The 26,713-nt window shown below is 57.1% G+C and overlaps 2 protein-coding genes across 2 annotated transcripts; one reads left to right on the top strand and one right to left on the bottom strand.

Moving 5' to 3' along the window:
* Positions 1-148: 148 nt before the first annotated feature.
* ZP3 (zona pellucida glycoprotein 3) lies at positions 149-9,356 on the top strand (the record flags this gene model as incomplete). The annotated part of the gene is made up of 9 exons (XM_083870646.1): positions 149-478; positions 1,676-1,794; positions 3,237-3,340; positions 4,157-4,334; positions 5,543-5,663; positions 6,650-6,741; positions 7,164-7,291; positions 7,769-7,852; positions 8,299-9,356. 9 exons carry the CDS (start codon positions 149-151, stop codon positions 8,406-8,408), a joined length of 1,266 nt encoding a protein of 421 aa, XP_083726772.1. The 3' UTR covers positions 8,409-9,356.
* Positions 9,357-9,444: 88 nt separating this feature from the next.
* On the bottom strand, positions 9,445-23,108 carry LOXL1 (lysyl oxidase like 1). Its single transcript, XM_083871278.1, has 7 exons — positions 22,509-23,108; positions 16,193-16,301; positions 14,765-14,902; positions 13,188-13,344; positions 12,378-12,473; positions 10,904-11,019; positions 9,445-9,562 (listed from the first exon to the last, which is right to left on the bottom strand). The coding sequence occupies exons 1-7, from the start codon at positions 23,026-23,028 to the stop codon at positions 9,556-9,558; spliced, it is 1,143 nt and encodes a 380-aa protein (XP_083727404.1). The 5' UTR covers positions 23,029-23,108; the 3' UTR covers positions 9,445-9,555.
* Positions 23,109-26,713: the final 3,605 nt, after the last annotated feature.

The raw sequence follows: 26,713 nt of genomic DNA, 5'->3' as shown, positions 1-26,713 counted from the left end.
CCCGCACCCCGGAAACGACGGGGGCGCGCTCGGGGGCGCCCTTGGCATTCCAGAGGCTGGGAGGGGAGCCCGGGGCGGGGGGGCTCGCTCCGGACGGGATATAAACCCGGGCCGAAGCTCCCGCCGGGAAGCGCAGGGATTTCCCGGGATGGGCTCCCCGATCCGCCTCCTCCTGGCGCTGCTCTGCGCCGCCCCCGCCGCCCCCGCTCCCTCCCCCTGGGAGCCGGCCCGGGCCGCCCCCGGCCCCCGGCTCTGGGGGGACGATCCCCGCCCCCAGCCGCGCTCCCCGGTGCAGGTGCAGTGCCAGGAGGCGCAGCTGGTGGTGACCGTGCACCGGGACCTGTTCGGCACCGGGCGGCTGGTGAGCGCGGCCGAGCTGAGCCTGGGCCCCGCCGCCTGCCGGCCCTCCCGCCTGGACCCGGCCCTCAACACCGTCACCTTCAGCGCCGGCCTGCACGAGTGCGGCAGCACCGTCCAGGTGAGTGCAGCTCCCGGGCCGGGGGCCACACAGGGGTTCCCAACGGGAGCGGCGCCCGGGCTCCTGCAAATCCCAGGGGTTGAGGGAGATCCAGGTGAGTCCCGCCCCCATCCCGGAATTCCCATGGGGATTCCCGCCTGGAGCGGCTCCCGGGGTCCCGCGGATTCTCGGTTTTAAGGAGAGCCCCGTCCCGATCCCGGGATCCAGCCCTGGAGAGGCTCCAGGAGATCCCCATCGGGGGAAATCCAGGTGAGTCCTTGTTCCCATCCCGGGATTCCCATCGGAATTCCCGCCGGGAGCGGCTCCCGCGATGTCGGGAAAGATTCAGGTGAGTCCTTGTTCCCATCCGGGAATTCCCGCCCGGAGCGGCTCCCGGGCTCTCTCCAAATTTAAGGGAGATCCAGGTGAGTCCCTGTCCTGTCCCGGGATTTCTCCCGGGAGAGGCTCCAGGACATCCCCGGGAGTCAGGGGAGATCCAGGTGAGTCCTGTCCCGATCCCGGAATTCCCATGGGGATTCCCGCCTGGAGCGGCTCCCGGGGCCGTGCGCATCCCAGATTTAAGGGAGATTCCAGGTGAGTCCTGTCCCGATCCCTGGAGCGGCTCCCGGTTTTACAGGAGATCCAGGGGCTGGATCCAGGATTATCCCAGGGCAAGGAGGAGCCGGGATTTCCCGGGAATCGGAGCGGTTTTCCCGCAGCTTTTCCTACTTCTCTGGGAAAAGCTCCTTTTCCCTCGGCTTCAATTCAACTCCTTGAAAACAGAGATTTCCATCTCTTTCCTCCTTTTCCCATCATTTTCCCACTCCATTTCCCCCTTTTCCACCCCATTTTTCCCTTTTCCATCCCATTTCCCTCTTTTCCATCCCATTTCCCCCTTTTCCATCCCATTTCCCCCCTTTTCCATCCTTTCCCCCTGATTTCCCTGGATTCCCCCAGCATTCCCAGACAGCCCAGTGGTGCTGCTGGGATGAGGGGTGGCCTATCCCCCATGGAACTCCCAGATCACCCCGGATTCCCTGATTCCTTTCAATTCCCGCTCACCCCGCTGATATCCCTGGGCTGGGGAACCTCCTTTCCCACTGAATTCCCGGATTTTATTCCCAGATTTACTCATTTCTTTCAATCTCTGCTCTCTCCAGTGATGCCCCCACACTGAGGAGGCCCTTTTCCCTTGTAATTCCGTGTTTTCATTCCCAGATCACCCCGGATTCCCTGATTTACCGGACGCTGCTGAGCTATGACCCCAGCCCGGGCAGTAACCCGGCCATCGTGCGCAGCAACCCGGCCGTCATCCCCATCGAGTGCCACTACCCCAGGTCACCCCGGGCCCAGCCCGCATCCCGGCATTCCCAGGGTTCTCATTCCCATCCCGGGACCCCAGCCTGCATTCCCGGCATTCCCAGGGTTCCCATTCCCATCCCGGGACCCCAGCCCGCAGTCCCGGCATTCCCAGGGTTCTCATTCCCATCCCGGGACCCCAGCCTGCATTCCCGGCATTCCCAGGGTTCCCATTCCCATCCCGGGATCCCATCTCACAGTCCCAGCATTCCCGGGTTCCCATTCCCATCCCGGGACCCCAGCCCGCAGTCCCGGCATTCGCATTCCCATTCTGGGGTCTCCATTCCTGGTGTCCCCATTCCCATCCTGGGGTCCCAATTCCATTCCCAGTTCCTCAGGATCCCACCCCACAGTCCTGGGGTTTCCATTCCCACCCCAGTGTCCCCATCCCATGCCCAGAGTCCTCATTCCCGATCCCAGTTCCCTTTTCCAGCAGGGATAACGCCACCAGCGGCTCCTCATTCCCAGGGTCCCCATTCCCATCCCAGTGTCCCCAGTCTTGTCCCAGTGTCCTCATTCCCAGTGTCCCTATTCCCATCCCAGTGTCCTCATACCCAGTTTCCCCATTCCCATCCCAGCATCCCATTCTGGTCCCAGTGTCCCCAGTCCCATCCCAGTGTCTCCAATCTCATCCCAGTGTCCCCAATCCCATGCCAGTGTCCCATTCCCAGTGTCCCCATTCCCATTCCTGATCCCGATTCCCTTGTCCAGGTGGGATAACATCACCAGGGGCTCCCCATTCCCAGTGTCCCCATTCCCATCCTGGGGTCCCAATTCCATTCCCAGTGTCCTCTGGATCCCATCTCACAGTCCTGGGATTCCCAGATCCCATCCTGGATTCTCAGCATTCCCATCCTGAATCCCATCCCACATTCCTGGGATTTCCATTCCAATCCCAGTGTCCTCATTCCCAGTCCCAGTGTCCCCATTCCCATTCCCAGTGTCCCCATTCCCAGTGTCCCATTCCTAGTGTTCCCATGTTCATTGTCCCCGTTCCCATTCCCGATCCCAATTCCCTTTTCCAGGATTTGGAACAGGTGGGATAACATCACCAGGGGCTCCCCAATCCCAGAGTCCCCAGAGTCCCCATTCCCAATGTCCCCATTCCCATCCCAGTATCCCAGTCCCAGAGTTCCCATTCTCATCCCATATTCCATTCCCAGTGTCCCATTCCCAGTGTCCCTGTTCCAGGCAGGATAAAGTCTCCAGTGGGTCCCCATTCCCAGTGTCCCCATTCCCATTGCCAGTGTCCCTATTCCCATCCCAGTGTCCCATTCCTGGTGCCCCTGTTCCAGGTGGAATAACGTATCCAGTGGGTCCCCATTCCCAGTGTCTCCATTCCCAATCCCAGTGTCTTTATATCCCATTCCCAGTGTCCCTATTCCCATCCCACTGTCCCAATCCCAGTGTCCTGTTCCAGGCGGGATAACGTCTCCAGTGGCTCCATCCGTCCCACCTGGTCTCCCTTCAACTCTGTGCTGGCCTCGGAGGAGAGGCTCCTGTTCTCCCTGCGCCTCATGAACGGTGTGGGATCGGCATTTTCCCTTTTCCGTCCCCTTTTCCACCCCTTTTCCCATCCCTTTTCCATCCCTTTTCATTACTTTTCCATCCCCTTTTCATCCTTTTTTGCCCTTTTCCCCCTCATCCATCCCCCATTCCTTTCCCCCCTTTCCCCTTTTTTCCCCTCTCCCCCTGTTTTTCCCCCTTTTCTCCCTTTTCCCATCCCTTCTTCCCCTTTTTGCTCTTTCCCACCCTTTCCACCCCTTTTCCATCCCCTTTTCCCCCTTTCCATTACTTTTCCATCCCCTTTTCCCCCTTTCCATTACTTTTCCATCCCCTTTTCTGCCCCTTTTACCCTTTTGGGATGGCCTTGGGAACAATCCCATTGGTTTTCCAGAGGACTGGAGCTCCAAAACAGCCTTCTTGGCATTCCCCCATTTCCATCCTCTTTTCCATCTCCTTTGTTGATCCTGTTGGATTTTCCAGAGGACTGGAGCTCCAAGGGGGATTTTTCCGAATTCCCTCCATTTCTCCATCCTCTTTCCCGTCCCTTTTTCTCTTTTGGGATGGGTTTGGGGTTGATTTTGTGGGGTTTTGCAGAGGACTGGAGCTCAGAGCGGGATTTTTTTGGATTCCTCCTTTCCCATCCCTTTTCCTCTTCTGGGATTTTCCAGAGGACTGGAGCTCAGAGTGGGATTTTTTTTGATTCTTTCCCATCCCTTTTCCCTTGTGGGGTTTTGCAGAAGACTGGAGCTCCGGGCAGGATTTTTTGGGATTCCATTTTCCCATCCCTTTTCTCTTTTGGGATGGGTTTGGGGTTGATCCCATGGGGTTTTGCAGAGGACTGGAGCTCGGAGCGGGATCTCTCGGCGTTCCGGCTGGGGGACGTGCTGAACCTGCAGGCCGAGGTGGGCGCGCACAGCCACGTCCCCCTGCGGCTCTTCGTGGACTCCTGCGTGGCCTCGCTGGGGCCTGGCGCCGGCACCGAGCCCCACTACGCCATCATCGACTTCAACGGGTGCGCCGGGGACAGCGGGGGGGTCTGGGGACATTTGGGGACATCTTGGATCTGGGAGGGGGTGACACCTCACTGTGCCATCATCGACTTCAACGGGTGCGCTGGGGACAGCAGGGACACACGGGGGTGGCTTGGGGACATCTGGGGACAATTTGGGGTGAGAGACGAGGTCAGGAGGTGGTGACACCTCATCCCATCCCACTGCTATGTCATTGACTTCAATGGGTGTGCTCGGGACATCTGAGGGGGGTTGGGGACATTTGGGGACAACTTGGGATGAGGGACAAGGTCAGGAGTTGGTGAAAGCTCATCCCATCTCATTGCTCCAACATCAATTTCAACACGTGAGTTTGAGGAGGTTTGGGGACATTTGGGACCTGCCTTTGGGGACATTTGGGGATAATTGGGGTGAAGGACATGATCAGGAGGTGGTGACATCTCATCCCATCTCACTGCACCATCTTTGACTTCAACAGGTAAGTTTGGGGAGGTTTGGGGACATTTGGGGACACTTTGGGATGAGGGGTGTGGTGGTGACAACCTCACTGCACCATCATTGACTTCAATGGGTGGGTCTGGGGAGGTTTGGGGAGGTTTGGGTACATTTGGGGACAATTTGGAGTGAGGGACACAGGAGGTGGTGACATCTCATCCCACCCCACTGCTCCATCAATGGGTGGGTGTTGGGGACAGCTGGGGATATTTGGGGACACTTGGGGTCTGGGACAAGGCCGGGGGTGGTGACACCACTGCACTATCAACAACTCCAATGGGTAGGTCTGGGGAGGTTTGGGGACAGCTGGAGACATTTGGGGACAATTCAGGGTGAGGGACACAGTCAGGAGGTGAAGACAGCTCATCCCACCCCACTGCTCCATCATCGACTTCAACAGGTGGGTTTGGGGACATGTGGGGACACTTTGGGGTCATGGTGGGGTGTGGGACTTGGTGGCGACACCTCAGTGTGCCATCATTGACTTCCATGGGTGAGCTGGGGACATTTTGGGGACATCTGGGGACACGTGGGGGTGAGGAACATGGTGGTGATACCTCATCCCTCCTCACTGCTCCATCATCAGCCTCCACGGGTGAGCTGGGGACATTTTGGGGACGTTTTGGGGACATTTGGGGATCCGAGGGCACACCCAGGTGGGGACCCCTGGGGACAGGGCGATGCCAGCGCTGGTGTGACCCCGGTGTCCCCACAGGTGCCTGGTGGACGGGCGCTCTGATGGCACCAGCTCGGCCTTTGTCACCCCCCGGCCCCGGCAGGACGTGCTGCGCTTCCAGATCGACGCCTTCCGCTTCGCCGGGGACACCCGCAGCCTGGTAACGGGGACACGGGGACACTGGGGACACTGGGGACACCAGGGACACCCGCAGCCTGGTAACGGGGACACGGGGACACTGGGGACACTGGGGACACCAGGGACACCCGCAGCCTGGTAACGGGGACACAGGGACACCGGGGACACTGGGGACACCGGGGACACCCGCAGCCTGGTAATGGGGACACTGGGGATACCTGGGGACACTGGGGACACCAGGGACACCCGCAGCCTGGTAACGGGGACACGGGGACACTGGGGACACCCGCAGCCTGGTAACGGGGACACGGGGACACTGGGGACACTGGAGACACCGGGGACACCCGCAGCCTGGTAACGAGGACACGGGGACACCGGGGACACTGGGAACACTGGGGACACCCGCAGCCTGGTAACGGGGACACCGGGGACACTGGGGAGATCTGGGGAGACCTGGGGAGACCTGGGGACACCCTGGGACACCGGGGACACCTGGGGACACCTGGGGACACATGGGGACACCTGGGGACACATGGGGACACATGAGGACACCAGGGACACTGGGGACACCCGCAGCCTGGTAATGAGGACACCCTGGGGAGACCTGGGCACACATGGGGATACCTGCAGCCTGGTAACAGGGACACTGGGGACACGGAGGACACCTTGGGACACCTGGGGACACTGGGGACACCTGGGTATACCCAGGGACACCTGGGGACACTCTGAGGGGACCTGGGGACACTGGGGATACCTGGGGACACTCACAGCCTGGTACCGCCCTGGGGACACCTGGGGACACCTGGAGACACCACAATGTCCCTAAACCCTGCAGTGGCCCTGCGGTGGCCCCAGCAGTGATAATGGGTGACAATGGGTGACAATCATTGATAGTGGTAGAACATGGGTGACCATGGGTGACAATGGGTGTCAATGGGTGTCAATGGGTGACAATGGGTGTCAGTATGTGCCAATGGTGACACTGGTGCCAATGTCCTGTCCCCATAGATCTACATCACATGTCACCTGAAGGTGACACCGGCTGAGCAGAGCCCGGACGCGCTGAACAAGGCCTGCTCCTTCAGCAAGGCTCGGAACACGTGAGTGACACTGTGGGGACAGTGCTGTCACCTCCCTGGCCCGGTGACACTGCGGGGACACCGCTGCCACCTCCCCGGCCAGGTGACACTGCCGGGACACTGCTGTCACGTCCCTGGATGGGTGACACTGAGGGGACACTGCTGTCCTCTCCCTGGCCCTGGTGGTATCATGGGACCACTGTCCCCTCCCCGGCCCAGGTGGCACCGTGTGACTGCTGTCCTCTCCCTGGCCCTTGGTGGCATTGTGTGACCGCTGTCCCCTCCCCGGCCCCAGTGGCACTGGGTGACCACTGTCCCCTCCCCATCCTGGGTGGCATCGTGTGACCGCTATCCTCTCCCCAGCCCTTGGTGACACTGTGTGACTGCTGTCCCCTCCCCAGCCTGGGTGACACTGTGTGACTACTGTCCCCTCCCCGGCACAGGTGGGCACCCGTGGAGGGGACGAGGGACATCTGCAGCTGCTGTGAGCTGGGCAACTGTGGCAGCGCGGCCATGGCCCGGAGCCTGCGGCCACCAGAGCCATGGGACAGCCACCGCTACCGGAGACAGGGTCAGGGGACACGGGGACATGGGACAGGGGGGACAGGGGGGACAGGGGGGACAGCAGGGACATTGGGGACGGCAGGGACAGCGGGGACATGGGGGCAGTGGGGACAGCAGGGACAGCAGAAACACTGGGGACAGCGGGAATGGGGTGATCCCATCTCACTGTCCACTCACTGTCCCTTGTTACCATCCCTTGTTCCTCATGGTCCCTCACTGTCCCCCAATGTCCCCTCACCGTCCCCTGCTGTCCCCTCACCATCCCTCACTGTCCCTTGTCCCTCACTGTCTCCACATTGTCCCCTGCTGTCCCCTCACTGTCTCCTCACTGTCCTTCACTGTACCCTCATTGTCCCCTCACTGTCCCCTGCTGTCCCTCATTGTTGCCTCGCTGTCCCCTCACTGTCCCCTGCTGTCCCTCATTGTTGCCTCACTGTCCCCTCACTGTCCCCTGCTGTCCCTCACTGTCCCCTGCTGTCCCCAGCTGCCACCTCTGAAGCTGACATTGTCATCGGTCCAGTGCTGCTCTCCAGTGACCAACAGGGACAGCGCCCACAGAGCCACCAGGGTGAGTCCCCGCAGATGACAATGGGTGACAGTGGGTGACAATGGGTGGCCATCAATGATAATCGGTGACAATGAGTGACCATGGGTGACAGTCGGGGATAATTGGTGACAGTGGGTGACCATTGATGACAATGGGTGACAATGGGTGACCATCAATGACACTGGGTGGCCATGGGTGACAATGGATGACAATGGTGACCATTGATGACAATGGGTGACAATGGTGACCATTGATGTCAATGGGTGACAATGAGTGACAGTTGGTGACCATGGTGACACTGAGTGACAATGGGTGACCATCAATGACAATTGATGACAATGGGTGACAATGGTGGCCATCAATGACAATGGGTGACACTGGGTGACAATGGGCGAAATAGGTGACCATCGATGACAATGGGTGTCAATGGGTGACAATCCCTTGTGGTCACTGGTGTCCCTTTGCAGGCGCGGTGACAGCGCCGGCCGTGGGGACAGCGCTGGCCTGTGCGGTGGCCGGCGTGGCGGTGGCCGGAGCCATGCTGGCCATCGCCCTCAGGCGCCGGAATTCCCAATAAACCAGAGGACAAACTGAATTCCCAATAAATCCCAGGGGGACAAAAGGAATTACCAATAAATCCTGGAGGAATTCCCAACAAATCCCACAAGGACAAACAGAATTCCCAATAAATCGTAGGACAAAGGGATTTCCCAATAAATCCCACAAGGACCAACAGAATTCCCAATAAATCCCGGGGGGACAAATGGTGTCCAAGGGGTCACTCCAGGGGGCAACCCCAGGAATGGGGGGGGAGGGTGACCAGGCCTGTCCCAATGTCCCCAGTTCCATCCCAGTGTCCCCATTCCCATCCCAGTGTCCTCATTCCCATTCCCAATGTCCCCATTCCCATCCTGGTGTCCCCATTCTCAGTGTTCCCAGTCCCATTCCCAGTGTCCCCAATCCCAGTGTCTCCATTCCCAGTGTCCCCATTCCCATTCCAGTGTCCCCAATCCCGGTTTTGCCAATCCTATTCCAATGTCCCATCCCCAGTCCCCATTTCCAGTGTCCCCAGTCACACCCCAGTATCCCCAGTCCTATTCCAATGTCCCCAGTCTTGATGTCCCTATTCCAATCCCCAATCCAAGAATCCCCAGTCCCATCCCAGTGTTCCCATTCCCGCCCCAGTGTACCAAATCCTATTCCAATGTCCCAAATACCAGTGTCCCCAGTCCCAATGTCTCCAGTCCTGGTGTCCCTATTCCATCCCAATGTCCCCATTCCCCCTATCCCCATTTCCAGCCCCCATAATTTCCAAATCCCCAAACTTCCCAAATCTCTCTGGGTTTAGAAAAGTTGGGAAAACACAAAAATTCCCTAAAAGCCCTGGGATTTTCCCCCTTCAAATTCCCAGAGCTGTTTCTTGTCTCCCCTTGGGAACATTCCCAAAAATTCCCAAGGATTTGAGGGATCATGAGGATTTTATGGAACATTATGGGGGAGTCCCTGCTTCTATTCCAGTGTTGGAATCCCTTGGGAAATGGGGGGGTGGGGGGTGGGGGGGAATGGGAATAATGGGAAAAATTTGGGATAAAATAGATTCCAAAGAGTCCTCGTGGCTTCCCCGCTTTTTATTGGGAAAAGGGGGAATTTTGGGGACACGTCGGAGCCACCTCGGGAATTTCCCGGGAAAGGGGATGGGCGACGGTCCTGGGAATCGGCTGCCATCAGGATCTGCAGGGAAAATCCCAGGAAATTCCATGGAAAAGGAGCAAAATCTCAACTCCCACCCCAAATCCCAGAAAATACCATGGGAAAGGAGGAAAAAAACCCAACCCCAAATGGCCCAAATTCTGGAAAATTCCATGGAAAAAGGAGGAAAATCCCAAATCCCAGAAAATTTCATAGGAAAGGAGCAAAATCCCAACCCCAAGTGGGCAAATCCCAGAAAATCCTATGGAAAATTCAGAAAACCCCAAATCCTGTTTTTTTCCCCTGACCTTCACCACTAAAAATGCGCTGGAAAAGCGGGAGAAAAGTGGAAAAAAAGCAGAAAAAGTGGGATAAAAATGGGAAAATAAAACCAGGAAAAAAAGCCAAAAAAGCAGAGAGAAAAAATGGGGGGGATAAAAACCAGAAAAAAAAGTGGGGAAAAAAGTGGGGGAAAAAAAGGGGAAAAAAGGAGGGAAAAGTGGGAAAAAAAGAGATAAACAGAAAAAAAAAAAAAAAAAAAAAAGGCAGAAAAAACCAGTAGAAAAGCAGGGAAAAGAATAGAATAAAAGTGGGAGAAAAGTGGAAAACAAAGCAGGAAAAAGAGCAGCAAAAAGTGGGGAAAAACAAAAAAAGGGAAAAATATGGGGGGAAATAGCAGGGGAAAAGTGAAAAAAGCAGGAAAAATACACAAAAAAGAGGAAAAAGTAAAAAAAAAAGAAGGAAAGAATTGGAGAAAAGTGGGGGAAAAGCAAAAAAGCAGGAAAAATTCAGTAAAAAGCTGGAAAATTCAGAAAAAATTGGGAAAAAGTGAAAAAAGAAGGAAAATTCATTAAAAAGTGGAGAAGAAAACAGAAAAATGCAGGAAAAAAGCAGGAAAAATCTGGAAAGCAGCAGGAAAAAGTGGGAAAAAATCAGGAAAAATTCATTTAAAAACTGGGGAAAAAGCAGGAAAAATTCAGAAAAAAAGATGGATAAAAGCTGGAAAAAGGCAGAAAAAAGCAGGAAAAATTCAGAAAAGAAGCTGAAAAAGTGGGAAAAATCAGGAAAAAAGTGAGAAAAAAGCGGAGAAAAAACCAGGAAAAGAGAGGAAAAATTATTTTAAAAGTGTGAAAAAAGCAGAAAAATTTGGGAAAGAAGCAGGAAAAATTCAGAAAAAAGTGGGGAAAAAAGCAGGGAAAATTCATTTAAAAATGGGGAAAAAAAGCAGGAAAAAAATCAGTAAAAAAGCAGGAAAAATTCAGAAAAAAGGAAAAAAAAGTGGGAAAAAATCAGGAAAAAATTGAGAAAAAAGTGGGAAAAATCAGGAAAAAGCAGCAAAGGCCCCAAATCGCGGGTATTTTTTGGGAGGCAGGAGTTCCGTACTGGGCGATGCGGCAGTTGGAGGCGGACACGAAGCGCCCGGTGTAGTGGATGTGGCACCGAACCACGTTGTTGGTGAAATCCGATTCCAGCACCAAATATTTGGGATTGACCTGGACCTGGGGAGGAGGGAAAAGGAATCCGGGAAATCAGAGGGGGAAATAAAAAAATCCTGGGGAAAATTGGGGGGGAATGAGGAAAAAAAATCTCTGGGAAAAGGGAAATCCCAAAAAGGGAAAGGGGATAAAAATTGCCCAAAGCAGGGAAATGGGAAAGGAATAAAATCCTAAAATGAACAGGGAAATGGGGAAATCAGGGGGAAAACCCAAAATAGGGAAAAGGGGGAAAAAATAACAGGGAAATGAGGAAAATCAGGGAAAAATCCCAAAAATAAACAGGGAAAAGGAACAATTGCTGAGAAAGAATCCCAAAAATCAACAGGGAACAGAGAATGGAAAAAAATCCCAAAAATGAGCAGGGAAAAAGGAAAATCACAGGAAAAAAAATTCCAAAATTTACAGGGCAAAAAGAAGGGAAAAAAACAAAGGAAAAAAAAAACAAAAAAACAAAGAAAAAAACCCAAAAAAACCCCACAAACCCCCCCCCCCCCAAAAAAAAAAAAAAAAAAAAAAAACACAGGGGAAAGGGAAAATAAAAAAAGAATCCCTAAATGAACAGGGAAAAGAGAAGGGGAAAAAATATCCCCAAAATCGAGATGTTCTGGGAAAAAAAAATCCCAAAAATGAACAGGGAGAAAGGAAAATCTGGGGGAAACCCCAAAAACAGGGAAAAGAGAAAGGAAAAAATCTGAAAAATCAACAGGGAAATGAGAAAATTGGGGGGAAATTCCCAAAAACGAACAGGGGAAAGGGAAAATCAGGGGGAAAAAAATCCCCAAAATAACAGGTAAAAGGGAAAACCAGGGAAAAAAACCCCAAAAATAAACAGGGAAAAGAGAAGGGGGAAAAAGTCCCCAAAATCGACAGGGAAAAGGGAATATTGTGGGGAAAAAAATCCCAAAAATAAACAGAGAAAAGGGAAAATCAGGAAAAAAACCCCCAAAATCAAAAGGGAAATGGGGAAATTGGGGAAAAACAAACCCCAAAATTAATAGGAAAAAGAGAAGGAAAAACTCAAGATGGAAATGGGGAAATCACAGAAAAAAGACCCTCCAAATTAACAGGAAAAAGGGAAAATCTGGGGAGAAATGCCCAAAATGAGCAGGGAAAAAGAAAAATTCAAGGAAAAGAATCCCCAAAATAAACAGGGAACAGAGAAGGGGAAAAAAACCAAAAAATCAAGATGGAAATGGGGAAATCACAGAAAAAAAATCCAAAATAAACCAGAAAAAGGGAAAAAAGCAGGAAAACCACCCCGGGAAAAAATACCCCAAGGATGGGAAAATCCCAATGGGAGCCAAAATTGGGATTTTCCACCCCAAAATGTCCCCAAATGTCCCCAAATGTCCCCGGGGCACCTTGAGGATGTAGTTCCCGGGGGGCACGTCGGTGATGTCGATCCACTGGCAGTCGATGTCGGCGTTGTAGGTGTCGTAACAGCCCGGGCTGAGACCCTAAACATGGGGAAACATGGGGAAACATGGGAATTAATGGGAATTAATGGAAATAATGAGGAAATGGGGGAAAATAGGGGAAAAAATGGGAAAATGAGGGGAAAAGGGAGAAAATGGACCAAAGAGGATTAAAAAAAAGGGACAGAAAATGGGAAAAAAACCAAAAAAACCTGGGGACAAACATGAGGAAAGAGGGGAAAAAGAGGGGGGAAAAGGGGAAATGGGGAAAGATGGGGAAAAAGGGGAAAAGTTAAAAAATGGATTGAGAAGTGCAAAAAATGGGACCAAAATGGACCACAAGTGACCAAAAGTGACAAAAAAGTGACCAAAGTGATAATGGCCACTGTCCCTGGATGTCACCTGGGTGTGGGCGCTGCAGGTGTAGTGCCATAAATGGGGACAAAAGGGACAAAAAAGGGGAGAAAAAGGGGGAAAAGGGAGAGGAAGTGGGACAAAAAGGGACCAAAAGGGACAAGAGTGGCACTCAGGTGGCTCAGGCACATTGGGCTGAGGTCCTGAGGGGACAGAAAGGGACAAAATGGGACCAAAAGGGGACCAAAGTGACAAGGCTGCTGTCCCCGGGTGTCACCTGTGTATGGGCAGGGCAGGTGTAGTGCCACAAATGGGGACAAAAGGGTCAAAAAGTGCTGGAAAAAGGGACCAAAAGGGACCAGAAGTGACCAAAGTGACAAGGCCCCTGTCCCCGGGGGTCACCTGGGTGTGGGCGGTGCAGGCGTAGCGCTTGAGGTGGCCGAAGTCACAGGTGGTGTCCTCCAGGCAGAAGCTGGCCTTGTGTCCCTCGGCCACGCGGCGACCAGAGGTGACGTCCAGCAGGTCATAGTGACTGAACTCCGCCATGCTGTGGTAGTGCCTGCGGACACGGGGACATGGGGGGACATGGGGACACCGCGGGGACACTGGGGACACCGAGGGGACACTGGGGACACTCTGGGGACAGTGGGGACACTCTGGGGACACTCAGGAGACATCCAGCAAGTCGTAGTGAGTGAACTCCACCGTGCTGTGGTACTGCCTGGGGACATGGGGACACTGGGGACACTCTGGGGACACCAAGGGGACAGTCAGGGGACACAGGAACAGTCAGGGGACATTCAGGGGACATTCAGGGGACATTCTGGTGGCATCCAGCAGGTCATAGTGAGTGAACTCCGCCATGCTGTGGTACTGCCTGGGGACATGGGGACACCAAGGGGACAGGCAATGAGATAATCAGGAGGACAGTGAGGACAATCAGGGGACAGCAGGGGACAATCAGGCGATAATCAGGGGACACTCTTGGGATTGCAGGGACACTCTGGGGACACTCAGGGGACAATTGGGGACACTCAGGGGACACTCAGAGGAATAATCAGGGGACAATCAGGGGACAGTCATGGGGACAGTCACAGGACACCAAGGGGACACTCAGGGGACAATCAGGGGAAAACCCATGGGATAAGAGGGGGACAGTCATGGGGACAATGAGGGGACACTCAGGGACATCACACTGGGGGTGTCCCCACCCTATAGAGGGGACATGTAGGGAGGGGACACCAGTGCTGGGGCACAGCAGGTGACAGCTCCTGCCTTGGGGACATTCACCCTGGCAGCGAGGGGACATCAGCTGTGACAGTGTGGTGGCTTTGGGGACAAAGAGCCCAAGGAAGGTGACACCAACCCCAAGGAGACCCCGAAGTGATGTCACCAAACGGGGAAATGCCACTGAAAATCTGTCACCAGAGGGAGGGGACAGGCTGGTGACAGGGCTGGGGACACTGACTGCCACCAATATGGTGACTTTGGGGACAAAGAGCTGAAGGAAGACCCCAAAACGAAGCCACCAAATGGGGAAATGCCACTCAAACATCACTCAAAGCCTTGGAGGTGCCCGCAGGGGTTTGTCTGCGGCTGGGGACATCTGGGGACACTCACTGGTGGCCCCTGTGCCACTGCCACCATCACGGTGGCTCTGGGGACAAAGAACCCAAGGAAGTCTGCCCCTTATCAGGACCCCAAAACGAAGCCACCAAATGGGAAAACGCCACTCAAAGCCTTGGGGGTGTCACCAGGCTGGGTGCTGGCACTGGGGACACGTGGGGACACTCATTGGTGACACCTGTGCCACTGCCACCACCATAGTGGCTTTGGGAACAAAGAACCCAAGGAAGTCTGCCCCTCATCAAGACCCCAAAATGGGAAAACACCGCCCAAACCCCACCCAAACGCCACTCAAAGCCCCGGGGGAGCCCTGAGGGGTTTGTCCGGGGCTGGGGACACCTGGGGACACTCACTGGTGGCAGCTGTGCCACTGCCAGCTGTGTCGGGGCTGGCTGGGCAGGAAGTCGGCCGTGCCCTGGTTCTTGACGCGCTGCGGGAAGCGCAGCAGCACCCGCACATCGTAGTCGGTGACCTCGGGCCCGTACGCCGTGCTGGGGACAGGGGACAGCGGGGATGGGGGGACAGCGGGGACAATGGGGACAATGGGGACAGTGGGGACAATGGGGACAATGGGGACAATGGGGACGGTGGCACTGCCACCACCCCCTGCCCGCCCACCGGGAACATCCCCTTTGCCCTTTTCCCCATGGAATTTTCTCCGTGGGAAAGGAAGGGGAAAAGGAGAGGAACATCCCGGGCTGTGCTTGGCTGCTCCTGGTGCTTTTCCTTTTTCCTCTTTTCCCCTTTTCCTTTTCCTTTGCCTTTTTTCTTCCCTTTTACCCCCTTTTCACCTTCTTTTCCTTTCCCCCTTTTCCCCTTTTTTCATTTTCCCTTTTTTCCCTTTTCCCTTCCCCTTTTCCCTTCCTCTTCCCTTTCCTCCACCCTTCATTTCCCCCTTCCTTTTCCCTTTCCCCTTTTCCTTTTTCCCTTTTCCCTCTCCCTTTTTTCCTATTTCCCCCCTTTCCCTCTCCCCTTTCTCCTTTCCCCCTCCTCCATTCTCCTCCTCCTGCCTCTCCCCCCAGCACCCCTCCCCTCCCCACCCCCGAGCTGTCCCTCTCTCCTTCCACATCCCCACATCCTCCTCATCCCAATCCCCCTTTATTCCCACATCCTCCTTGTCCCAGGACTCCCTTTGTTACCATCTCCCCCTCCTCCCACTCCCCCTTTATCCCCACTTTCCCCTCATTCCCTCGTCCCAGGATTCCCTTTATCCCCATCTCCCCCTCATCCCGGTCCCCCCTCCATCCCCCTCTCCCCCATCGCTTTGTCCCCGTGTCCCCTCATCCCGGCCCCTCTCTGTCCCCACTTTTCCCTCATCCCAGAATTCCCTCTGTGTCCCCCTTGTCCCAGGACCCTCTCTCCCCTCACTTCATCCCCATCTCCCCCCAATCCCGGCCTCCCCTCCTTCCCAAAATATCCCCATTTCCGGGGAATCCCCTTCCCCCTCTGTGCCCATCTCCGCCTCCCCCCAGCCCCTCTCCTGTCCCCACATCCCCGATCCCAGAGCGCTCCCATTCCCGGGAATACTCCCTGTCCCGTTCCTGGGAATGCTCTCTCACCCATTCCCGGAATCCCATCTCTCCCATTCCCGGGAATCTCACCTGGCCGGGCATTTCTCATCCCCGACCCCTCCTATTCCCAGGAGTTCTCTCTCCCAGTCCCGGGAATCCTCTCCCAATCCCAGAAATCCCCTCTCTCCCATTCCCCGGAATCCTCTCCCATTCCCGGGAATCCCCTCTCTCCATTCCCGGGAATCCTCCGCCCCGGTTCCCGGGTCTCACCTGGCCAGGCACTTCTCCTCGGCGGCGCAGCGCAGCGAGTACAGGTGAGCCCTCTGCACGTACGTGGAGGCCTGGACATAATTGGGGTCCGGGACCAGGTCCGGGAGACCTGCGGGAAAACGGGACCGTGCTGGGGACAGGGACTGGGGACAGGGACGGGCCAGGGACAGGGATTGGGACAGGGATTGGGACAGGGACTGGGGACGGGGATGTGGGGACAGGGATGGGGACAGGGAGTGGGGACATCCCTGGGGACAGGGAGTGGGGACAGGGATGGGGACAGGGGACAGAGATTGGGACAGGGATGGGGACAGTGACTGGGACAGGGATGGGACACGGATGGGGACAGGAATGGGGACAGGGAGTGGGGACATCCCTGGGGACAGGGAGTGGGGACAGGGATGGGGACAGGGATTGGGGACAGGGATGGGGACAGGGATGGGGACAGGGATGGGGACAGGGACTGGGACAGGGATTGGGACAGGGATGGGGACAGGGATGGGGACAGGGACTGGGACAGGGATGGGGACAGGGATTGGGACAGGGATGGGGACAGGGATTGGGACAGGGATGGGGACAGGGATGGGGACAGGGATTGGGGATACGGATTGGGGACAGGGATGGGGACAGGGACTGGGACAGGGATGGGGACAGGGATTGGGACAGGGATGGGGACAGGGACTGGGACAGGGAGTGGGGACATCCCTGGGGACAGGGCCATCCTATGGGGACAGGTCCATGCCATGGGACAAGGACTGGGGACATCCCTGAGGACAGGGATTGGAGACACAGCTCTGGGAGGTCTGGACTCATCTGGGAATGACCACGGGGGCATCCCTGGGGACAGGGACATCCTTGGGGACAGAGACATCCCTGGGGACAGGGACATCCCTGGGGACAGGGACATCCTTGGGGACAGGGATCGGGGCCGCGGCCGCCCCTCCCAGCAGCCCTTTGGGGAAGTTTCGTGTCCCCGCTCCCGCCAGGTTTTCCCAATTTCCAGCTGGAAAATCCGCCCTCCCCTCCCCTCCTCCTCTGGCCGATCCCGAGCCTCCATTTCCCGCAGGGATCGGGATCGGCATCGGGATCGGGATCGGGATCGGGATCGGGATCGGGATCGGGATCGGGATCGGGCCGGGATGGCTCGGGGCGCTCCCCGGGAAGCCGTTCCCTGCCCCGGCCCTGGATGTGTCCCTGTGACACGCGGGGACAGGGCGGTGACAATCCCTGCCATGGCACCATCCCCATTCCCCGCTTTTCACCCCACAGCGGGGTTATCCCCGCCTTTATCCCCCTTCCCTGAAATTCCAGACGATTTCCCGGGGCTGGGGGGAGCTGGGACGGACAGAGGGATGCAGGGACATGCGGGGCTGCCTCAGTTTCCCCAATTTATGGAGCCGCAGCTGGAGGTGGAATTCCGCCCCCTTTCCGCCCCTCCCCTTCCCGAAGGCTCCTCCAGCCCCTGGAATTGTCCTGGGATCACCCCTGGGGAAGGATCGGCACGGGGGTGTTCCCGGGGGCGCTGTGCCTCCCTGTCCCATTCCCATCCCCGTCTCTGTGCTCATCCTATCCCCGTCCCATTCCCGCCCTTATCCCTGTCCCATCCCAATTCCATTCCCACTCTTTTCCCTGTCCTCATCCCATCCCCATCCTTATCCTATTCCCATTCCCTATCCCCATCCCCATTCCCATCACACCCATCCTTATCCCTGTCCCCATCCCCATAATTTTCATCCCCATCCTTATCCCAATCCCTGTCCCTATTCCCATCCCTATCCCTGTTCCCATCCCTATAATCTTCATCACCGTTCCCATTCCCATCCTCATTGCCATTCCCATTATTCCCATCCCATTCCCATAATCCCCATCCCTATCCCCTTTCCCATCCCATTCTCATCATCTTCATCCCTGTCCCCACCCCCACACCATTCCCAAAATCCCCATTCCCAGCCTCAGCTCCATCTTTGTCCCTATTCCCAACCCCATTCCCACCCCCAAAATCCCCATCCCCCTTCCTATAATCCCTATTCTCATCCCCGGCCCATTCCCAAAATCCCCAGCCCAACTTCCATCCCTACCCCATTCCCATCCCCATCCCTCTCCCCATTCCCATAATTCCTATCCCATCCCTATTCCCATTCCCATCCCATCCCCATCATCTTCATCCCTATCCCCATTTCCAACCTTATTCCCAACCCTATCCCCATCTCATTCCCAAAATCTTCATTCCCTGTGCCTCTCCCCATTCCCAGCCCAATCCCCATAATCCCCATCCCATTCCCAATTCCATTCCCACCCCTTCCCATCCCTCCAGGATCCCCCCTTCCCTTGGTGCAGTTTCCCAGCCCAATTTCCCATTTTTCCCTGGTTTCCCCTGGTTTTCTCCCTATTTTTCCCTTGTTCTCCCCATTTTCTCCTGGTTTCCCCTGTTTTTTCTTGGGTTTTCCCCATTTTCCCCTGGTTTTCTGTTTTTTCCCCGTTTTTCCCTGGACAGGAGAACAATGCCTCCTTGTTTCTGGGCCTGCCTTCCCGGGAGGGATCACGTCATTCCTTTGGAGCTCATTTCCTGCCCCATTCCCGCTGATGTAATTCCCGGGGGGACCCAAAAAAACCCCCCAAAAAACCGGGAGAGCTCCAAAAAACTTCTTCCCCATCCCTTCAAAAAATTCCTAAAAAAAATCTAAACCAAAAACACTCATGGAAAAGGACCCCGGGCCAGCCAAGGGAAGGTTTTCCATCCTCTCAGAAACTTTTTCCCTCCCTGCCGTTGTTTATAAGGAATTCTTGGAAGCTCCGGAGAGAAATCTGACTCCCGGACCAACGGGGAGTTTTATGGGATTTGGGTTTTCCCCTTCCCCGCTGGATTTTGCCCTGGGATGGCCCCGTTGTTTTTATAGGACTTCGCGCCTCCTTTTGGGGTCAAACCTCTGGAATTCCCAGGATATCGGGATCTGGGATTGTCCCCATCCCACCCCAAATTCCGGAGGGTTTTGCTGAGCCAGCATTTTCCCACTTCCCAAAAATCCTGGAAAAATCATTCCCAGACCGGGAGGATCCCAGCAGGAAAAGGTTTGGGGTTTCCCACCCGGCTGCCCCAGGAGCTGCCAGAGGAGATCTCGGTCTGTTCCCGGGAAAATTGGGATAATCAGCCCCTGTTTGTGCAGGTGTGCCGGGATCAGCTGGGAAATCCCACAGGGAGAGGGGGAAAAGCAGGAGCAGGGGAGGACAGGAGAGTGGGGAATGGGAATGGGGACACCCGGAGTGACCAAGGCGATTCTGGGCATCCCATCCCAACCCCACTCTCAATTCCACTTCCATTCACAATCCCAATCCCATCCCATCAATCCTATCCAAATTCCCAATCCCATTCCCAATCTCAATTCCATTCACAAACCCAGTTCCTTCCCATCTTATCCTATCCCATTCCCAATCTCAATTGCATTCTCAATCCCAATCCCATTCCATCCTATCCATCCCATTCCCATTCCAAATCCCAATTCCAATTCCAATTCCATTAACAACCCCAGTCCCAATCCCATCCCATCAATCTCATCCCAATCCAATCCCAATCTCACCCAATCCCATCCCAATCCCATTGGAATCCCTCCTCCATCCCCATGGAATCCCAGGATTCCCAGTCCCTGGAATCACCCCAATCCCAAATCCAACCCCAGCAAAGGGAGATTTTCCTGGGAATTCTGACCTCTAACAGCTCATCCAGGGGTGACACCACTTTTCCCGCTTGGTGGGACCTTAATTGCCAGTGCCCCATGGAATTCCCAAATCCCACTTTCCTTCCAAAACCAACCCTAGGGGACCCAGTCCATGGGGCCAGGGGGAAAAATCCTCATGAAGACGGGATCAGGGTTGGGATTGGGACTGGGAAACCTTTGGAGATGGGATTGGGGTTGGGATTGGGGTGAGGAATCCCTGGTGTTGGGATTGGGGTTGGAATTGGGGTCAGGAAGTTTTTGGGGTCAGGGTTGGGATTGGGATAAGGAACACTTGGAGATGGGATCTGGGCCAGGACCAAGATGAAGAAAATTGCTGGAAACAGGAGCGGGGGTGGGATCTGGGTAGGGAAAACTTTTGGGGTCTGGACCCCCTTTCCCTTCCCTTCCCCACCCCCAGCAGCTGCTCCTCTCCCTCCCCCCTCTGGATCAGGCCTGGAATTTTTCCATCCCCTTTTCCCAGATTTCCCCACCCAGTGCAGACCCCCCACGGCCCCATTCCCACAGAAACCATGAGAATTCCTTCATTAACCCCCAGCCCTATTTATTTCCCCATTTCCCCCTGGTTTTTCCTGGTTTTCCCCATTTTTCCCGCTTTTCTCTGGTTTCCCCCATTTTTCCCTGTTTTTTCCCCATTTTCCCCTGTTTTTCCCTATTTTTCCCTGGGTTCCCCCCTTTTTCCCTGCTTTCCTCCATTTTTCCCTGGTTTTCCCTGTTTCTTTCCCCATTTTTCCCTGCTTTTCCCCATTCTCCCCTGTTTTTCCCCGGTTTTCCCCATTTCCCCCCCCATTTTTTCCCTGATTTCCCTCATCTTCCCTGGTTTTCCCCTGTTTCCCTCCATTTTCCCCCATTTTCCCCTGTTTTTCCCCGATCAGATTCCCTCATTAACCCCCAGCGGGGCCCGGGAATGCCGAACATTCCTGCCGGATCCGGCCGGGATTAGGAGGCTCCTGAGGAGCTTTGGCCGCCCAACTCATCACTAATAATTAACAACCAACAATTAACACCAAACCCGGCGCCGGGAACCGCTGGCTCCAATTAGGATCCCCGGGAGGTGACAGGGAGGTGACAACATTCCCAAAACACCGCCGGTGACCCCGGGGAGGGAGAGAGGCCGGAATTTCACAGGGTGAGTTTTAATTCCCGTGGAATTTCTCCTGGAAAAGCGGGAAGAAGCTCCGGGAGCTGCGTGTCCCGAATTCCCTGGCGGAGCCACCGGCTCCAGGGATCCTGGAAGGACACGGACGCTGCCAATGGGGAATTTGGCTGGAATTTTTCCCGAGGAATTTGGCCGGAATCTTTGCTGGGTCATCGGAGGGGCAGCTGTCCTCGAGTGTCCCTCCAGAGCCTCGGGAATTCTGGAATTCCCTGAATCCCTCATTGCCTTCACCCTCAGCTTCTCCTGAGATCCCAAAAAATCTGAAGTTTCTCAGGCTTTTCCTGAGATCCCAAAGAAACTTGAGTTTCTCAGGCTGCTCCTGAGATCCCAAAAAATCTCGAGTTTTTCCCGGAGTGTTCCCTCCCTGTCCGTGCAGGGCTGGGCTGGGCTGGGCTGGGCCCTTCCCACGGCCCCAAATCCCCCAGGATGGGCCTTTCCCAGAAATCTGGGATGGGGCTGGACAGGCCACAGGGTCGGGCTGGGATGGGATTCCCGAGGGATGGGCTGGGAACGGCTCCCGAGGGCTCCTCACGCCCTTCGGAGAGAAAACTCTTGGAAAGCTCAGCTCAGATCTTGGGACTTCATTGGGATGGGGATGGAGTGACTCCAGAGTGACCCCGGAGTGACCCCGGAGTGACCCCGGAGTGACCCCAGAGTGACCCCGGAGTGACCCCGGAGTGACCCCAGAGTGACCCCAGAGAGACCCCGGAGTGACCCTGGAGTGGCCGGAATGGGGGGAGCAGGATCTGTCTGTCCATCCAGCCAGGAATGGAGAGTGTGCTGGCCGGGATAACCGGGATCAGCCCTGTCCTATCCCAAACATTCCATAGATAACGGGGATCCAATCTCATCCCAAACATTCCATGGAGAAACAGGATCAGGGATCCAGCCCTGTCCCATCCCAAATGTTCCATGGATAACCAGGATCCAATCCCGTCCTAAACATTCCACGGATAACAGGGATCCAGCCCCATCCCAAACATCCCATGGATAACTGGGATCAGCTCTGTCCTATCCCGGTGTGATCCCAATCCAGGGCACAAAAATACCCCATGGATATGGGATGAGCTGGGACCCAGCACAGCCCCATCCCAAAATTATAGAACTACCTGGGACAGATCCCAGGAATTACCTTGGATATGATACAGTTCCGTCCCAAAAATCTGGGATACCCTGGGACACAGCACAGCCTCATCCCACAAGTTTGGGATTACCTTGGACATGGCACAGCCGCATCCCAAAATTATGGGATGGCCTCGGATCCGGCCCAGCTCCATCCCAGTCCCAGCCCCATCCGGACCCTGCTCGTCCCCTCCCCGTCCCCCTCATCCCCAAACCCCGCGGGGTCTCCAGGACCCCTGTGGCTCCCCCCAGCCCCGGGCGAATCCCGGGAATTCCGCCCGTCCCGAGGAGAGCCCGGACTCACCGCGGGCCCCCAGGCTGGGCCTGTAGACGCTGCCCACGCTGAGCCGGGCTTGGCTGTCGGGCACCGCCTGCGGGATTTCGGGGCTCCGGCCGGGGATGAAGGGCTCGGGATGGGCCACCCCAAAAGACTCGGGGCCCCGGAAGGGCGGCTGCCGCTCGTGGGGCGGGAATTGCGGCCCAAACGCCAGGTTTTCCATGGAGCCCGTCCCGGGGTGCGGCTGGGGCTCGGAGTCGTGGTACAGGCTGTGGGAATAGCGGCGGTCCAGCGGGAACCCCGCCGCTCCATAGGGACTGGGCTCCTCCCCGGGATCCTCGGGCAGCGCGCGGGGCTGCAGCGGGAACGCCATCCCCGGCCCTGTCCTTGTCCCCATCGCTGTCCCTGCGCCCACCTCTGTCCCTGTCCCGAACCCTGTCCCGAACCCTGTCCCTATTCCAGTCTCCATCCCCACCCCTCTCCCTAATCCAGCCTCCATCCCTGTCCCCATCCCTGTTCCCATTGCTGTCCCCATCCCTGTCCCCATGGCTGTCCCCACGGCTGTCCCCACCGCGCCCCGGGACGCGGGGAGCCCCTCCCCGTGCGGTGCCACCCCCGCGGCGACAAAGGGCGGCTGTCCGGCCACCCCCGCGGCGGCGAAGGGCGGCTGTCCGGCCGAGGCGGAGGCGTAGGCGAAGGAGGACACTGCCACCCCCGGGGCCGTCCCCTGCCGCCCGCGCGCCGCCTGTCGCCGCTGTCCCCCCGCGCCGTGGCCCGCGGGGCCGTCCCGCCAGTTGGGCGGCACCTGGCCGAAGCCGAAGGGGTGTCGCGCCTGTCCCCGCACGGTGCCCGAGGCGGGGGCCTGGCGGCGGACGCTGCCCGTCCCCGCCGTCCCCGCGGTCCCCCCCAGCCAGAGGCGGCTCCCCGCGGGCCGCTCCTGCCCGGCGGGCACGAACTCGGCGCCGCTGTTGAGGAGGCTGTAGAGGCGCCCGTTGTTCTCCCACTGGATGAGCTGCCGCCAGGGCTCCTGCGCCGCCGCCAGCAGCACCAGCGCGGCCCAGAGCGCCCCGCGCCGCCACAGCCCCGCCGGCATCGCCGCTGGCCCGGCCCCGGGGTGGCTGTCAGCGCCCGTGTCACCGCCCGTGTCACCGCCCGTGTCACCTCCCCCGCCGGCAGCGAGCGGGGCAAGGCCCGTCCCGCCCGGAGCGCGGGGCCGGCGGCGCCTCCGCCTCGTTCGCCTTCCTCCTCCTCCTCCTCCTCCCTTCGCCTCCTCTGCTGCCTTCTCCTGCTCCTCTTTCCCTCCTTCTCCCTCCTCCTCTTCTCCCTCCTCCTCCTCTTCCTCCTCTTCTCCCTTCTCCTCCTTTTCCAAGCCTTCCTCCTCCTCCTCCTCCTCTCTCTCCTCCTCCCCTGTCCCTCCTCCTGTCCTCTCTCCTTCCTCCCTCTTCCCCTTTTCCCAAACTTTTCTCCCTCCTCCTCCGACCCCGGCTCCTCCTCCTCCTTCTCCTCTGTTTCCTCCTCCTCCTGATCCTTTTCCAAGCCTTCCTCCTCTCCCTCCTCCTCCTCCTCTTTTCCCTTCTCCTCCTTTCCCAACCCTCCCTCTCCCTCCTCCCCAGGAGCCGAAGTTCGGCGGGAATTCCGCGGGATTCGCTCCAAGGATTCTCTCCCAGAGCGGATCCCGAACTCCGGGACAAGGCCGGAAGCGAATCCAGGGTGAAAAAGAAAACCCACAAAACCTTGGAATTGTCACTTTTCCCGATTTTTTTTTTTTTGGTTTTTTAACCCTGGGATGACTCCCGGAGTGAAGTTTGGGTGGAATTCCTCGGGATTGGGTCTCGGGAAGCGCTTCCAGAGCGGGTCCTGCCTCCGGGGGAAGGCGCGAATTGCATCCAGTCGGGATTAAATAAATTTTAAAAAGAGTGGAATTTCTCTTTTCCCCGCTTTTTTAACCCTTGAAGGATCCCCTTTTCCCCGAATTCCCCGATTTTCCCGGGATGAGGCCCTTCGTTCCCTCTCCAGAGCTTCCCAAAGGAAAACTGTGCCTAAAAATGGGATTTTTCTCCCAGATTTTGCCTCTTTGGGTCCATTTGGGATTTTCCCCCTGGATAATAAATCCCGAATTATGGCGAGAGACTCCTGAAATTAATTGAGAATTTGGCTGGAAACTCCTTTATTTTTTGGGAGTATTGAATAAAAAGTGGGATCTGAGGAGGGAATCCCCAAATCCCAAATCCTGTGGGACTCCAAAACTCTCTGGATCCCCCAGGAATTCCCGGGTTTCCCCCTCTGGGAATGCTGGACTTGGTGTAGCCGGGTGGGATGGAAATCCGGGATAATTCCCAATTCCCAAATCCCGTGGCCAGAGAAGGGACAGGGACAGGGGGTGGCACTGGGATGTCCCCTCCGGATCCCATGGAGGGCAGGGATGGGAATTTGGGGAGTTTTGGGACTAAGGGAGGGAAGAGATCCAGGGAAAGGTTGGGAAGGGACCAAGGGGGTCTCAGTGGGGTTGGGAATTCTGGGGATTTCCAGATCCCATTCCCGGCCCAGGTGATGTCACCGAGATTGAGATGAGGGGACAAAGTGCCACCCCTGTCACCCGGAATGGGGCGACAGGTGGGTCCCATCCTTAATGTCGAATCCCCCAATCCCCAAATCTCAAATCCCAGACCCCGGATCCCAACCTCCAAACCCCAAATCTTAAATCCCAGATCCCAAATCCCAGACCCTGATCCCAGACCCCAAATCTCAAATCCCAGGTCCCAAATCCCCACATCCCAAATCTCAAATCCCAGATCCCAAACCACAGATCTCAAACCACAAATCCTTGATCCCAAGTCCTGGAACCCAAACCCCAAATCTCAAGTCCCAAATCCCGGGTCCCAGACCTCAGATCCCCAGTCTCAAATCGCAGGCCCCAGATCCCCAACCCCAGACCTCAAACCCCACACCCCAAACCCCACACCCCAAACCCCAAGCCCCCCACCCCACGCCCCAGCTCTGCCCCATTCCTGGTTGTCGCCGCTGTCCCCGCGGTGTCACCGCCGCCAGGGGGCGCCCGCAGCCCGCGCTGGAAGCGCCAATCCTGGGAAAACCCGGGAATTTTGGCATCGGGATTTCTCGGGACAGCCAGGCCGGGGAATTCCCAAATCCCGGCTGGAATTCGGAAATCGGCACCGCGTCGGCATTCCCGGCGGGAAGGAGGGTTTTGAGCATTCCTAGAGGGAGGAGAAAATCCTGGGAGTGCACCGGGACCTGCACTGCCCGGGGACAGAGCCCAGGGCCCACCTGGATGGATTTTCCAGATGGAATCAGATTTGGAGTGAATTCCTCCTTTTGTGGGACCCCTCCCCATCCCTCCATCCCTCCATCCATCCATCCATCCATCCATCCATCCATCCATCCATCCCTCCATCCATCCATCCCTCCATCCATCCATCCAGTGTCCCCCCATGTCCCCTCCGTGTCCCCTGGCCCCGTGCCCCTGGCCGGAGGGGAGGCAGCGGGTCACACCCAGGGTGGTGACAGCACAGGGGACAAGCGGGGGGTGGCACTGTCACCAATGTCCCCAAGGCGGGAGACTGCTCCGGGCTGCTGGGACAGCAACGGGGACAGGGACAGGAGGGGACAGGGACAGCAGGGGACAGGGACAGGAGGGGACAGGCACAGCAGGGGACAGGGACAGCAGGGGACAGGTCCTGGGCCCTGGCAGGGGGCAGTAGGAGACAGGCTCCACGCCCCAGGAGGGAGGGGACAGGAGTGGACAGCAGGGGACAGGAGGGGACAGGAGGGGACAGGCACAGGAGGGGACAGGAGGGCACAGGCTCCAGCCCCGCGGAGGGAGGGGACAGGTCTCCGCTGTCCCCGTGCGGTGGCCCTGTCGCGCCCCCCGGTGCCCGTGGCCGATGTCGCACCCGCCGCTGTCCCCGCCCGGCGCTCCCGGCTCGGCCCCGCTGCTCGTCCCGGGCCCGAGAGAGACCCCGGGGACCCCCGTGTCCCCTCCCGTGTCCCCCCCCGTGTCCCCCCCCCCGTGTCCCCCCCGTGTCCCCCCCCGTGTCCCCCCCCGTGTCCCCCCCCCGTGTCCTCCCCCGTGTCCCCCCCCGTGTCCCCCCCCGTGTCCCCCCCCCGTGTCCTCCCCCGTGTCCCCCCCCGTGTCCCCCCCCGTGTCCCCCCCCCGTGTCCTCCCCCGTGTCCTCCCCCGTGTCCCCCCCCCGTGTCCCCCCCCGTGTCCCCCC

Source organism: Zosterops lateralis, assembly GCF_965231275.1.
Source record: "Zosterops lateralis genome assembly, chromosome: 13".
Classification (NCBI taxonomy): Eukaryota; Metazoa; Chordata; class Aves; order Passeriformes; family Zosteropidae; genus Zosterops; species Zosterops lateralis.
The sequence above is the reverse complement of the archived record's forward strand: the minus strand, read 5'-3'. Positions and strand labels throughout refer to the sequence as shown.